Source organism: Pipistrellus kuhlii, unplaced genomic scaffold (assembly GCF_014108245.1).
Source record: "Pipistrellus kuhlii isolate mPipKuh1 unplaced genomic scaffold, mPipKuh1.p scaffold_m20_p_20, whole genome shotgun sequence".
NCBI classification, from domain to species: Eukaryota; Metazoa; Chordata; class Mammalia; order Chiroptera; family Vespertilionidae; genus Pipistrellus; species Pipistrellus kuhlii.
This window is the reverse complement of record NW_023425516.1, coordinates 15897918-15913335: the sequence shown is the minus strand read 5'-3', so window position 1 is coordinate 15913335 and position 15418 is coordinate 15897918. Positions and strand designations below refer to the sequence as shown.

The 15418-nt window shown below is 38.8% G+C and overlaps 1 protein-coding gene across 15 annotated transcripts in view; it reads left to right on the top strand.

Moving 5' to 3' along the window:
* The window catches only part of ATXN2 (ataxin 2), a 91828-nt gene that overhangs the window by 31098 nt on the left and 45312 nt on the right, over positions 1-15418 (top strand). For 10 of the 15 annotated variants that reach the window (XR_004989999.2, XR_004990000.2, XM_036449286.2 and 7 more), the window contains exons 6-9: positions 4933-4947; positions 7963-8087; positions 13433-13524; positions 13972-14169. Coding sequence is in view for 13 of the 15 variants with exons in the window: in XM_036449286.2 (XP_036305179.1) it covers positions 4933-4947; positions 7963-8087; positions 13433-13524; positions 13972-14169 (430 nt within the window). In the remaining 2 variants the exon portion in view is untranslated. Of the gene's footprint in view, positions 1-3110; positions 3169-4932; positions 4948-7962; positions 8088-13432; positions 13525-13971; positions 14170-15418 lie in introns of those variants that run through there. The other 5 variants (XM_036449280.2, XM_036449287.2, XM_036449284.2 and 2 more) reach the window with 2 other exon arrangements.

Here is a 15418-nt window from a genome sequence, read left to right as displayed (position 1 = left end):
TATATTAGAAAAGAACAGTCTGAATCTTTAAACTGTTTTTATATTTTCCAAAGAAACAGGCGTGCATATAGCTATAAGAATTGGAATGAATTTCATTTACTTTTTCTTTATCTATTTCTGGACACTGTTGCTATAATTCTCAGAGTAAGTTTTTTGTAAAAAGACTGGCTAAGAGTACTGGCGGTTCAGTTGCTAAATTCTGTTTTTTGATTCCTCAATATTTCTGAAGTTTTGTGTGTTTTTTGCTTTCAATTTGTACAAAATTACTTTATTTCCATTCTCATTCTTTAACTTTTCAGATGAAAACTGTTCCTTTTATAAAGAAATGCTGAAACACTCATTGGAGCCATTTTGCCCTTCCAAATAGCACAGTCTAAAAGCTCCTCCTTCCCCTCAAAATGGGGCTCTGCACCCAGAGCCCATTGGAGAAGCCGAAAACAGAATGCCCACTTTCTGACACCTCACCCCACAAACTCTTCCTTTTGGCATCACTGTTAGAGTGTCTTCTAATGTCTTTTGGAGGTAACGCAGGAATAGGAAATCGAACGTTTTGAGGAATCTCTCAGCTACTGGGACAAGAGCTGGAAAGGCTCTGTTGCCTGTACTGCAGGACACATCCTGGTTTCCTGTTCCGATCCTACTAAGTATGAATTCAGGATGACCTATTACTTTATTCTAGCTCTTCCTGATTCATTCTCTCCTAAAATAAAATAAAACTTTCATTTGAAGGAAAATTTTTGGGACTGACTTTTATGGATCTAACCTCAGAGACTTGAATTTATTATTATAAAACTGCCATCTCCATGGTACTACTTCCAATATGAAATAGTTCTGCTTGATAGCCCAGAATTACAATTAGAAAATAGTTGTGGTCATTCAAAATGAACAGTATCCACTCCTGCATTTTTTAATAGGCAAGTGCTTGTCTGGTGTATTTTGTAATGTAACTATGATTTCTTAGTATTTAGAACAGAGGCTTTCAAGTTTTCCATAGTTTTGTGGTTAAGACCCTGATACCTTCCTTCCAAGGTTAGGGTGCAAATGGTAGATTTTTACAAAAGTTTATTTTCAAGTTGGTTATTTGGAACAGAGCACTGTTCCTGTAGGATCTTAGCCTTCTGAGCTCTGTTACACATGTCTTCTATCTCCATCCCATGTCAGCAGCCTGCTTTCAGGACTGTTGTCATGGCTTGTAACTGCTTTCTGTTCCACAATGCCCTCCCAGATCTACTCTGACCAAGATCCACTCTGACCACAGCTAACTTAACCTGACTCTTCTCCCTTTCTTCTATTCCCCTCCGAGGGCTCTCTGACCCTTCCCCAGCCTTCCATTTGTTTAAAGCAGGCGTCTTCAAACTACGGCCCGCGGGCCACATGCGGCCCGCAGAGGAGTCTGATCCGGCCCGCCAGGTTTTTTGGGCTGTGAGCGCAGCCGAGGTGTTACAGTAGGAATTAGTAGTTCATATAGTCTGGCCCTCCAGCTCTCTGAGGGACCGTGATCTGGCCCCCACTTTAAAAAGTTTGAGGACCCCTGGAAAGAAAGAATTGGGTTCATTTGTTCGATCCTCCTCTGGCCTCCCATTTTTAAACTCCTCTCTGTAGATTCCTGCTGGGTGTGGCTGGGAACATTCCATTATGATGCTGGTTAGTTTCTAACTCTTGCTGGAGCTTTAGGAGGGCTCAGCAGATCCTTTTTATTTATTTTTATTTTATTTTATTGATTTTTTTACAGAGAGGAAGGGAGAGGGAGAGAGAGTTAGAAACGTCGATGAGAGAGAAACACATAATTTTTAATTTGGATCCATGATTTCCAAATGGTTTGTGAAGTGGGCTTGGCATTTTTTAACTTGAATGGTGGGGGGGGGATTTAGATTTTTATTTGCATCACCTTTTATTTGAAATTTAGCTTTTTTCCCCTCCGTTATTAATGTAGGCAATAAACCACTAGCATTTGCAATATCTGTGACTCTAGCACCTATAGCATTCAGTAATTTTATATCACTTGTATGGATGTGGATATCTAAAAAATTACTTATGCTCGTTGACTCTTTAAAATTCCAATAGTTACTTGCTGTTAGAATTTACTATTTACTGATTAATAAAGAAGCATATATCACTAAGGCACAAATGTGGGGTTTTTGTTTTGTTGTTTTGTTTTGATAGCTGCATTTCATTATATTTTATTTCCTATGTCCTTTATGCAATTAAATCCATAAGATTCCCTAAAATGCCAGAGGGGTACATGTTAAGTCTGATAATGATTTTAAGAATCCCTAATCTAGAGGCTCCCTGTGCCCCATTTCCCTGAAAACCCTCTCTTATCCTCTCTCCTGCCTTAGGACCTCCCTCCATTAGTCCACTTGGTTCTGCTGTTCCTACCAACACAGTCTGGGCCCTCACTGTGTTCATTATTTCCATCTTGTTTCTTCATGCTATTCTTTAATATTTCCTATATAATAAAATGCCTACTTTAGTATATGTTTATGGTGTGAAAGTTCATAAAAATAGGAGTAAAATACAAAGGTAATCTCACCTATACAGTTTGGAGAAATTATTTTATTAAATATATTTTTTTAGTTGAAGCGAGAGGGAGAGGGGGGGAGAGAGAGAGAAACATCAGTGATGAGAAAAAATCATTGATTGGCTCCCTCCTGCACACCCCACACTGGGGATGGAGCCCCAACCTGGGCATGTGCCCTGACCGGGAATCGAACCGTGGCCTCCTGGTTCATAGGCCGGTGCTCAAACACGAAGCCACACTGGCTGGGCAGAAATTTTATTTCTAATGCTACTCTAGTCTATATTATAAGCCCTTTCCTTCCCCCTATTTAATTCATATATACATATACATATACATATATATATATATATACATATATATATATATATATATATATAAAATTCCCCCCCAGAAAGAAAGAGAGAATGACTAGAGACCAGTGAATTCATGTTCAGGTAGGATCCCTAGCGGCTGCCAGCTGCGGCCTTCCTTTGAACCCACCTTGACCTGATGCTGCCCACTCACCTGCTCCACCATCCCTCGGTTCTGCTCTCCATGGGGCCCATCAGAGCTGGCAGCACCTACACTGCTAACTGCTGCCAGTGCTGCGTCGCCAACACCCACCATGTTCTGCACTGCCCCATTGGTCAGCGCACGTCTAACTCCCAGTTGGTTGAATTCCCATCCGTAGGGATAATTTGCGTATTAGCTTTTTAATATATCAAATAGGATGAGAGAGAATCACTAATCTGCATGCCTCTTACCAGAGAGAGAGCCTGCAATCCGGGCATGTGCCCTGACTTCTTGGTTCATAGGTTGACGCTCAGCTGCTGAGTCACACTTGTTGAGCACCCCTACTTAATTCTTGCTTGTGTTTTTGAAGGCCTTGATCAACTATTGCTTTTAAGGCTACAACCTCTTATTCTCAGAACTAAATATTTGCTTCAATCTGTAACTACTCTTCCATATACCTAGAGTTCCTGCAGAAAAAGTCAGGGGTTCTATCAGATATGAATCCCCAGATCATCCAAACTCAGTAATACTCAGTAAATATTAAGTATGGTCTCATTTGTGAGGTTGGCACCCACTACAACTGTAGACTATTGTGTATAGATTCGTTCATGTATAACTGATGGTACATGTTAAGAAAATACTTTTTAAAGTAATTGAAAAAGTCACGTTATTAATAAAGGTCAAAATAGAATGATATCATTGAAATGAAATTTTTTATTTATCTAGGATTTCAGTGTTTGAGACCTAGTTGGTTTGCTTAGTGGATAGAGTGTCGAACTGCAGACGGAAGGGTCCCAGGTTGGATTCTGGTCAAGTGTACAAAGGACGGGTTGTGGGCTGGATCCCCAGTAGGGGGTGTGCAGGAGGCAGCCGATCATCAATGTTTCTACCTCTCCCTCTCTTTTCCTCTCTGAAATAAAAATACCTATATTTTTTTAAAAAAATTCAATGTTTGACAAAACATTTAATTGAAAGATGAACTAGATAGTTGAGGATTTTGCTGAAGACTTTTTCTACAATAGAAGCATATTTTAGGGTTTCTGATGTTAAGTCTGGTAATGATTTTTAAACTTACAGTTTTATGTCATTTTGTAGTTTTTTAATATATATGTATATAAGTGTGTGTATATATATATGTAAGTATATATATGTAAATATATATATGTATGTATGTATGCATGTTTGTGTTGATTTCAGAGAGGAAGGGAGAAGGAGAGATAGAAACATCAGTGATGAGAAACATCATTGATTGGCTGCCTCCTACACCCCCCATTGGGGATCCAGCCCACAATTTGGGCATGTGCCCTTGACCAGAATTGAATCCGGAACCCTTCGGTCTGCAGGCTAATGCTCTAGCCACTGAGCCAAACCAGCCAGGGTTCATTTTGTAGTTTTAATAAATTTAATTTATATTACGTTATGATATGCTACTAGCCTTTAACTTATTTCACCACTATTCTGGCTCTTTAAAATATTCTTCAACAAATTTGCATCTTCAAGTCATAATTGACTAAGAAGTAAAAGAGGAAAACTTAAGGAGAGCACCTATCCCATTTCCTGGGTATGGAGCTGAGGGAATGAATGCCTATGGGGGGTGGGGGTGGAGGGGAAGCCTATTGGTTGAGGCATTTCTTTCCAATCACCACAAGGTGGCACCAGTAGCTCAGAATGATGGAGTGTTTGCCCAGAATCAGAAGGGAAGGCTTTGAGACCCCACCTGCTGTAGGGGTAGATTAGGGGAGTTTGGAGGTGGGGGTGGGGCATGGGGCAGATAGTTTTATACTCCTTTTTCATTATAGTCTAGAGATTTTTGTAAATTGGATGTTTATAAAGCAGGGAATTAAGCACATGATGAATTTATATCCATTATTTCATCTGATAATTTTTGTGTGTTTTTTTTTTTCTTTCTGTACCTGTAGTTGCTTCAGAAACAGGTAATATTTTTCTAACAGTCACTTCGTATTCTTGCATCTTGCCTTTATAATGCTTTTGTTTCTTACCATAGAGGATAATGGAAAATTAATATACTCTGACTTATGGCATTAGAAAAATCTACATGCAAATTCCCACAATTGGCAATTGATTATAGCCAGTTGATTTTCTGAACTTTGCTGGCATTCTGGATATAACATTGTACTATGTAATACCAACAATGTTTTTTAAAAATCCAAACATGGCTGTTAATAAAGCACTTTTTGAATTTATAGTAGTGGTTATTGGTAACAGTGTAGAATGGAATATCCAGGTCTTGATTTCTTTTATCTAATGATACAGTGTTGATCTGAAATAGAGTATTTATGACCAGGGTGTTCTCCAGCATCCTGACACTATAGCCTCGTTTTGTTCTGACTCCCCACTTAAACACATCTTTCCCTAAACTTTTTACCCATCTTTAAAAAGGGATTGTCTTTGGGGAAATTTTTATTTTATTTATTTTTAATTTAATTTTTAATTTTTATTTCAGAGGAAGGGAGGGGAGAGAGAGAGAGAGAGAGAGAGAGATGAGATGAGATGAGAATCATTGATTGGTTGCCTCCTGCACGCCCCCTGCTGGGAATCAAACCCACAACCCCGGGCATGTGCCCTTGACACAGGAATCAAACCCTGTAGTGATGCTCTGTCCACTGAACCAAACAGGCTAGGGCTCTTTGGGGGAAATTATAAAAGGAATATCATTCCTTTATTAAGAGAAACACTTTCACATTTTCCCTTCCCCCATTTCTACCTTGAAGTAAAACCATAATGCTCTAAGTAAAAACAGGTGAATAGTTAATTCTTTTTATAAAGTTGGTATTGTAAACATATTTAAGATAATGTAGAATTGGAAAAATAGGTTATCTAATACATGGCCTCTTTCTACAGCCTAAACTCTAATCAGCAGAGTAAAACTTGGTTCAGTGAAGTTGGCTTTTTTTTTTTTTTTTTTTTTACCCGCAGTGGGAGCCTTGCTGTTTTCTTTTAGAATAATAGTATAGTACATTTAAGTTTTGTATTTTTAAATTTCAGGACAGCTTGGCTTGGTCTCTACTCTTTCAAAATACTTTGCCATACATACACACACATTCCTGCAACGACAAAAAGCCTATTTATGTTGTTGTGTTAAAAAAAAACAAAAAAAACTTTCTGCTTTGAGCTTTAATTTTGTCAATAAAAATAATGCTACTTTTAATACTGGGTTTCCATCTAAGTATGTGCTTTATTTACTTAAATATATGCTTTTCTAAAATTAGTGTGATTAAAATATTAACAGGATCTTAACTATAAATTAATAATCCTGTTGCTTCTTACAGAAGATAACATGACTGGTTTGGAATTTTTCTGTAGTCTATTTTTCTGTTCTAGTTTTGTGAAAATTAAACTAGAATTTCATCATCCTAATGTAAGTTATTATTTGATTTTTTTAGAGCATTTCACATTCTTGAAAACACACATCAAAATTAATTTTTACCAAGAATTTGTGTAACTTGACTTAGGGTGAATGTCATGGAAAGCCTAGCTTTTAGGACCATAAGTGGCTTCCAGCTGAATATGACATTATGAAATTAGCATCAGGCTGTTAGACTCTCTTAGAAAGTTTTCCCAAAAAGTAATCACTTCTAGTGAGTACTTCTTCCCATTCTCAGCTACAGTGTGCAGCTCTGGGGAGGCCCTCCCGTGTACACGTATGGCTTTTATTCCTGCTAGCAAAGAGAATTGTGCTGCTGGTAGAGCTGGCAGCTAAGCCCATTAGTGCAGTTATGTCTTTATTTCCTAATGAGTGTGCTACACCTTCATCCACCCAGTGAGGGGAAGTAAAAGCTACATAGGCTTGTAGTGCATCCATAAATTTGCTGGCATACATTTCTTACTTTGTTATCACCTTGCTCACTAGAGAGCTGATGATAGTTTCAGAAGCAGTATCAAATAAAAAAAATCCCCCTGGAATTGGCTCTTTTGAGGAGACACAGCTGTTGATTCTTCCCTTCTTTTCCGTGGTGGTAGCTTGCAGAAGGGGTGAGGGCACAATGATTGGGAGCCAGATCAGCAGAAGTACCACTGCCTCACCCTGTGCAAGGTGATGCCATATGAGTCCGGCCACTTAAGTGCAAAGCCTTTATCTCCAAAGCATTTTCTATTGTGGCCCCAGTGAACCTTTATTTAGCTGAGTCCTAACTCCCAACTAGAGAATGTTTTCCTTTCCTGGGATAGCTGCTATGGATGGATAGATGGATGGATGGATGGATAGATAGATAGATAGATAGCTCCCATCAACCAAACATACTAATGCCATGTTGCTTTCACTAGCTAGTGCTCCTCAGTAATGTTAGAAGAGAAGCAGACACAAGTGAGAAAGAATTGATTGCAAGTTCAAATAGCTCTGCCGTGTGAACTTCTGGAGACAGGAAACACTGTAGGGCCTGAACTTCGTAGCAGGGTAGCTATAGGGAAAAACAGATTCTGTGGAGAATGGGTCACTTAGAATAGCTTCGGTTACTAATGGCAAGAGTATGTCAGGTTACTGATGCTTGCATTTAGACATGGGTTCAGAAAGTTGAAAAATCTTCCCATGTTTGGCTGCAGGACCACTGAGGGCATGTCTTAACTACTGGCTTTTTTTAACAAAAGAGATCGTTTTAGGTGGATGGATAGACATTTTCTGGATTACTTCAAAAACACAAAGTAATTATTTTTCTTATAATTTAATGATTTGTGAATATATGAAAACATTCCATGTGGCTTAAAGTTATATGAAAAACATATCTTCATTAATAATTATCTATGATGCCAATTAAGTTTTCTGAAGTTAGAAGCATCAGATATCTGAAAGCATACCGTTAATGAATGTATTAGAAATTCCTTTTCCATAGTTATTTTTACCATACATCTTTGTTGGTAACTTATGTGTATATTTAGTTTAGTCCATTGTGTGGGTGGTTGTATGATCTTTCAACCAAAAACATCCTTTGCAGATGCTTTTACTGACTCAGCTATCAGCGCTAAAGTGAACGGGGAGCACAAAGAGAAGGACCTGGAGCCCTGGGACGCAGGGGAGCTCACTGCCAGTGAGGAGCTAGAAGCTTTGGAAAACGATGTCGTAAGTAAAATCTGTGGATTACTATCAGACTATGGCTGTGTGATGTGGTATGATATCCTATCGCTTGGATTTAACTTAAGTATATTGTTTAAATATAATTATATTTAAAGCAGCAGTTTTGTGTAAATGTAGATTGTTGTCTGTATTTCCCCTCCTTTCCCCACCTCTCACCCCAGGACAGTAAATATAGAAAAAATGTTTCTTTGGGATGTTTATAAATTATTCCTAAATTTTTAAAGTAAGTCATAATAAGCAACTTACAAATCTAAACCATGGGAAACTGAAAGTGCCAGAATATTTTGCTTTGAGTACTCTGCCCCATAAGGCAGACCAAAGCAAGTGGTATGGTGTCTTAATTGTCTATTGACTCTAGGTGAGGTCAAAGTACATCTTTTAGGCTTATCTGAAAAAGAAGTACTAATTATTAAGGTCTATAGTTAGGTAACTTTATAATTAAAGCAATAAATAAATTTCTTTTTTTAACATTTTTATTGATTTCAGAGAGGAAGAAGAGGGAGAAAGAGATAGAAACACTGATGAGAGAGAATCATTGATTGACTGCTTTCTGTGCACCCCCTATTGGGGATCAAGCCTGCAATCCAAGCATGTGCTCTTGATCGGAATCGAACCTGGGACCCTTCAGTCCGCAGGCTGACACTCCATCCACTGAGCCAAATTGACCAAGGCACAAATAAATTTCTTAATCTAAATTAGGATCATTCTTCATAAAAACCTATTTATAAAAGCCTCTTGGCAAATATTTTTACTTTTCCTATAACACGTCATCTGTAAATCAAATGCTTAATAAAGGCTGTCTTTAGGATTCTGTAAACAAATTTTCTAAATGAGATAGAAAGCAAAGTCTCTTGCCAAAAAGGAGTACCGTATTTTTCGGACCATAAGACGCACCGGACCATAAGATGCACCAGTTTTTAGAGAAGGGAAATGAAGAAAAAAAGATTCTGAAACAAATAGTGTCCTAAAATATTTTATGTGCATTAAAACCCAACATCACAGTCATAAACACATGTAATCAACCCTGTAAAGTAAACAGCAGCATTTAGAACCATTTTAGAGCCGGGCAAGCACACAGAGACCACACAGAGCCGGGCAAGTAAAAAAACTTTTTTTTTAAAGTATATGTGTAGGCTATATTTGGACCATAAGACGCAGGGACCTTTTTTCCCCCCACTTCTGGGGGGGGGAAAGTGCGTCTTATGGCCCGAAAAATACGGTATTTAGGGAGCAAATTTGAATTGGATGAAGAATCTTCCACTGAAATACTCAATGGAAGATTCTTCATCCGATTCAAATCTGTGCTTTATCTTTAAGTCATTGTTCAGTTATAAATATGTAGGCAGCACATCACTATTGATTTTCAAGCTTTAAAGGATTACGTAGAACCCCATGTGAAGGTTCTCAGGTCTGCATAGCCCCTGAGTGGAGGGTGTAGAGAAGCAGGCACTCTTTTATTGGTAGTGAGGCCGATAAGTGGATAGGTGCTTTCTAGAGAGCATTCTGGCACTATCTTATCTGAATTTCAAATACACATACACTTTGGTCTAGCAGTTCTGCCCCTGAGGATTTATTTTTGCCATAATACATGTGTAAGATGTGAAAATAATTATAAAAAAAAATTAAAAAAATAAATTAAGTATGAGGATTTTTTAAAATATATTTTATTGATTTTTTACAGAGAGGAAGGGAGAGAGAGAGAGAGAGAGAGAGAGAGAGAGAGAGAGAGAGTTAGAAACATTGCTGAGAGAGAGTCATCGACCAGCTGCCTCTTACATGTCCCCTACTGGGGATGTGCCCGCAATCAAGGTACATTCCCTTGACCAGAATCGAACCTGGGACCTTTCAGTCCACAACCAAGGTACATGCCTTTGACCGGAATCAAACCTGGGACCTTTCAGTCCCCAGACCGACGCTCTATCCACTGAGCCAAACCAGTTTCGGCTGTATGAGGATTTTTTTTTTTTGCAGCTGTTTCTGATAGTGAAATTGGCTATAGCTTCACTGTCATCAGAGGGTGTGGGTTAAGTTGTTTTAGTGTACCTTCATCCAATTGAAATATTATATGTCCATTAAAAATAACAGTATTTTGGTATGGGAAGATATGTAAGACTTCATGAATGAAAAAGCATGTTGGAGAACAAGAAGATCATATTTGGGTTTTAAAATAAAGAGAGCCAATTATATGTGCATAGGGACTATCTGGTTTATGTCCAAGAAATTATTAATAGTGGTTAGGCACACATTCACTTTTTATTGGGTCTCTTTCTGCTGTTTAGATTTTTTACATGGAGCATAAACTAAGTAATTTTAAAGCCTTCATAGGTAACGGACTTTCTGTCCATGTTAAGGCCTAAGGATTTGTTTTAGTGTTGGGATTACATTATAGTTTTGTTTTGAAATACATTTTTATTGATTTTAGAGAGGAAGGGAGAGCAATAGAGAGAGAGCAATATCAATGATGGGAGTGAATTGTTGATTGGCTGCCTCCTGCATGCCCCACACTGGGGATTGAGTCTGCAACCTGGGACCCTTCAGTCCTCAGGCTGATGCTCTATCCACTGAGCCAAACTGACTAGGGCTACGTTATAGTTTTAGCTGGACTAACATACAGAACTCAAGTTCGATGGGTGACCTTAGAGAAAAGCTTTTGTTTTGAAGTTGCCATGGACATTGCTTGGATGATTCTGTGTTCTCTCTTCTGAGATGGATAATGATTATGGACTGTATTTTGATCCTTTCAACCAGTCAGGCCTTTAAAAGAAGAGTTGAAACAATAAAGAAGTGGTTGATTACCTAGACCACATGTGTCAAACACAAGGCCCGCGGGCCAAATCCGTCCCGCCAGGCCTTGCAATGTGGCCCGCACCGCGCTGTCATCACTGCACTCCGCTGCGTTTCCATCACAATGACAGTTTATGACTGTTCAGTAAACCATTCGGCCCGCAATTTAGGCTGGATTTTAGATTTTGGCCCCTTCTCTGATTGAGTTCGACACCCCTAACCTAGACATTAATATTCACCAGTGAAGATTCTTGCTGCCTCTGCCCCTGTTGAATTAATTTTTATGGATTAAAAAATGTAGTTTAGCTCTGACCAGGTAGCTCAATTGCTTAGAGCATTGTCCCAATATGCCAAGTCAAGGCACATATAAGAATCAACCAATAAATGCATAAATAATTGGAACAACAAATTGATCTCTCTCTTTCTCCATCCCTCTCCTCCCCCTCCCCCCTTTCCTGCTTCCATTTTTCCCTGTCCTCTGTCAATAAATAGAAAAAAAAATTTTAAGTATGTAGTTTAGCTTGAGAGAATGGTAGTTTTCTCATGATTGTAGAGTTGTGTACACTGAGGTTACAGGTTAGGGTACCAAGGCCTAGAATTTCATTGCTGAGGACCATAGCTACTAATGGCAAGCTGTTTCTAAAACTGCTCTTGTGACTTTGTCCAGAGGTTGCCTGTTTACTCCTTTGAGCCTCTGCCTTCCCAAAGGGAGGGGAGGATGGCAGGGATCTGGTACCCTGCTCCACCTGTAAGCAGTGATGCAGCAGGGAAAGCTTTGGCTTCTCCCCTCCTTCCTCCAAAACAATGCAAATCTTTTTGGCTGTCAAAAAACACTTTGTCCCCCACAGACCTGATGATCAGTCAAGATTTCCAGTAAATACGCTCTAGAACAGCGGTCGACAACCGGTGGTCCGCAAGGTCCAGAAGGTTGGTGACCGTTGCTTTAGAAAGATGGCTGCTAGGGAGCAGGGAAAGGAGAGAACCCTAACCGGAGGGGGCTCATGTTTTATGAAGTAACTGAAATGTTCTAAATTTTTACTAACCTGTCAATCGTTTTATATAGTTATTTACCAACTTGCAGGTGCTGATGCACAAGAAAAGTTTTTCCTTAAAACATTTCTAACGGAAAATTTTGCCTATTTTCTAGATTGTGCTAGTATTAGGTCTAGTAATAATTAATGTCGTTTTCTAATACTTTTTTAAATCGAATTTATTTAAACAATACAACAAAATTTAATCAACAATATAGTTGCCGTTGTTTTCTACTACTTGTGCCCATCGCTCAGGAAGCATTTTAATCCCTCTGTTGTAAAATTCTTGTGATTTTGATGCAAAAAATTCGGTCAATGCATTTTTGAGGCATTCTTCATTATTAAATTTTTTTCCAAGAAGAAAGTTTTGCAAAGAACGAAACAAATGGTAATCGGAAGGGGCAACATCAGGAGAATATGCAGGTTGAGGGAGAACTTCCCATTCCAACTGGCGCAGTTTTTCAGCAGTGATTCTTGCAGTATGCGGTCGTGCGTTATCGTGGTGAAGGATTACGCCCTTCCGATTAATCAGCGCGGGTTCTTTTTCTCTTAAAGTTTGGGCTTACCTTTCCAATTGGGCACTATACACTGCACTTGTAATGGTTTGGGTAGATGGTAAAAGTTCATAATGAAGAATTCCTTTAAAATTCCACCAAACACACAACATCACTTTTTTCGCATGCAAGTCAGGTTTTGGCGTGGGCTGCGGAGCCTCATTTTTGTCCAACCATTGAGGCCGCCTTTTCAGATTAACATACAGCACCCATTCTTCATCTCCGGTAACAATTTGCTCTAAAAACGGCAAACGGTTTTGACGAGAGAGGAGCGAACTGCAAATTGTGACTCTTTGATTACGGTTGTTGTCAGTCAACTCATGAGGAACCCATTTCCCAAACTTTTGGACTTTGCCAAGTGCACGCAATTGATTGGAAATTGTTTTTTGTGAACAATTTAAAGTTGTCGCAAGCTCTTGTTGGGTAATTTGAGGATTTTGCACCAAAAGAGCTTGAAGAGCTTCTTTATCAAAAGTGGACACACGGCCTCGACCACTCTTGTCATCTAACAAAAAATTTCCCTCGCGAAATTTCTCAAACCAACGCTGGCATTTTCTGGCGCTAACTGCATCTTGACCAAGAGCACTACAGATGTTTTTTGCAGCCTCACTTGCTTTTCTTCCTAATTGGAACTCGTAAAGCATGCAGTGCTGAATATCCTCTTCATCCGCCATCTTCTTAGCCCTAGTTTTGCAACAAAAACCAAACCAAACACAAACTTTTTCAAGCAAAACTTGTTAATTGCACTTCACACGTTCTGTAGATACCACGTGTTTGAAGGTTATGTCAATACAAGTCAACGCCAAGCAAGATTTTAAACGAATGTTTAAAAACGACTAATTATTACTAGACCCGATATAGTATAGTAGGATAGATATTGTTAATGCAGATATTGATTGTAACTGAATTAAAGAAGACAAATACTTTGTCATTTTGAAAAATGAGCTTCATTTTCTTCTAGTCTAATGGATGGGATCCCAATGATATGTTTCGATATAATGAAGAAAATTATGGTGTAGTATCTACATATGATAGCAGTTTATCTTCATATACGTAAGTTCAAAAAGTTTGCTTTTATTTTAGTGCATTTGTCTCTGGTTATCAACTTAAATTATGATGTTGAGTAAATTCTGTTGCTTTTAAATTAAACAATTCTGTGAAAGCATTATCTATTACTCCCCAAGCTGTTAAATTCCCGTTAAACAGGGAATACACATAGTTTACGTATACTCTAAATGTATGCTGTATAAACATTTTATAAACTAAATTAACAAGTCTAGTAGTTATGGGGGAATAATCAATTTAACCGGTTTTGGAAATGTTACATTCCTTTAGAGAAAAGATAATAACATAATTCAAATTTTGATTTATAATATTTAGATGACTGTAACTCTCTTACAGTTTTACCAGAATCTCAAACTCTAAATTCCCTTAATAGTTGTGACAATTATATAAACTATGACTTTAAAATACTCACTTTTTGTTTTCCTTGTGTTTCAGGGTGCCCTTAGAAAGGGATAATTCAGAAGAATTTTTAAAACGAGAAGCAAGAGCAAACCAATTAGCAGAAGAAATTGAATCAAGTGCCCAGTACAAAGCCCGGGTAGCCCTGGAAAATGATGATAGGAGCGAAGAAGAAAAATACACAGCAGTTCAGAGAAATTCCAGTGAACGTGAGGGTCACGGCATAAACACTAGGTATTTAAAGGAAATCATGATGCAGTATTTTGGATACACCATTCAAGGTCTGTGTGAGAAGGTGTATTATTATTATATTTCATCTTCTTTTAATGTAGCTTAGGCAGGAAATGCAAATGGAATTGCTTTAAGGTTCTATTAGAGAGAAGATTATAGAAATCTTGGGAAGTATTTTTAGAGCATCAGCTTTCTGTTGTCCAGTGTTGGATATATAGCGATGAGAAAGCCCCGGCCTGGAAGAGCTCATTTAGATTAGCGGTGTGTTCAAAGTACTAGGGACGTTCAGAGGGAGGAGGAACGAGCATAGCCTGTATGGTCAGAGGGGGAGACATTTTGTGATGGCATCAGCCACTCAGAGAAACAGAAGAATTCCTCACATGGTGGAAAGATGAGTGGAAGAACCCCAGCAGCTGAGGGAAAGGCCAGTTTCATGTGTGTAGGTACAGGGTGAGTTTAGAGGGTGCGAGGGTGGCTGCAGGTGATAGGAACTGAGGGAGCGAAGGGCTTCACATGTCACGTTGAAAGAGCACCTGTAGGCAGGGGTGATATGAAGGGACTCTGGGACTAGTGTGAGAACTTGGTAACGAACGAACTAGACCAGGGCTAGCAGTGGAAAGGTTAGAAAAACCAGGGGAACAGGTTTATTTGATAACTAAGTGGGCTGGTGGTTGAACTATTAATGGAGACAGAAAATGTGGAGCAAGTTTGAGGGGCTATATAATGAGTCTATCTGTGCAGTTTATTGCAATAGAAGGCTTCACAGATCTTTCATTCATCTGTCAGACATGTGTTGAAAAGCACCTGCTATATATTCGGTAGCATAAGATACGCATCCCGTTTTACCACACTCATAGCTGAGAGTCTGGCGATTTGAATGAAAGTGTAAGTGGGAGATGTTGAGGCTGAGACTGGCAGGGGACTTAGGATTCATCAGCATCGTTGATAATAAAGTCATGAACAACCTTGAATAAGCGCAGAAAGAAGAGATCTCAGAGAAACGAGAGAGAGCCAACAAAGAAGATAGGCAATGATTAATAGTCAGCCATGAAGCGGCAGAGTAGATTAGAATGAACACATGTCTGTTAAACTTTGCTGAGGAGGGAAAATCTGAGGGAAATGAAAGATAGGGAGCTAGAACTCAGTAAATTGGAAGCCAGGGGTTTCTGGGAGTGGGGTTTAGTATTTAACCTTTTTATAAGAAGAAGTCCCTTCTGCCTAAATTACTTTTAGGTTTGTTTTATTGGCCTGG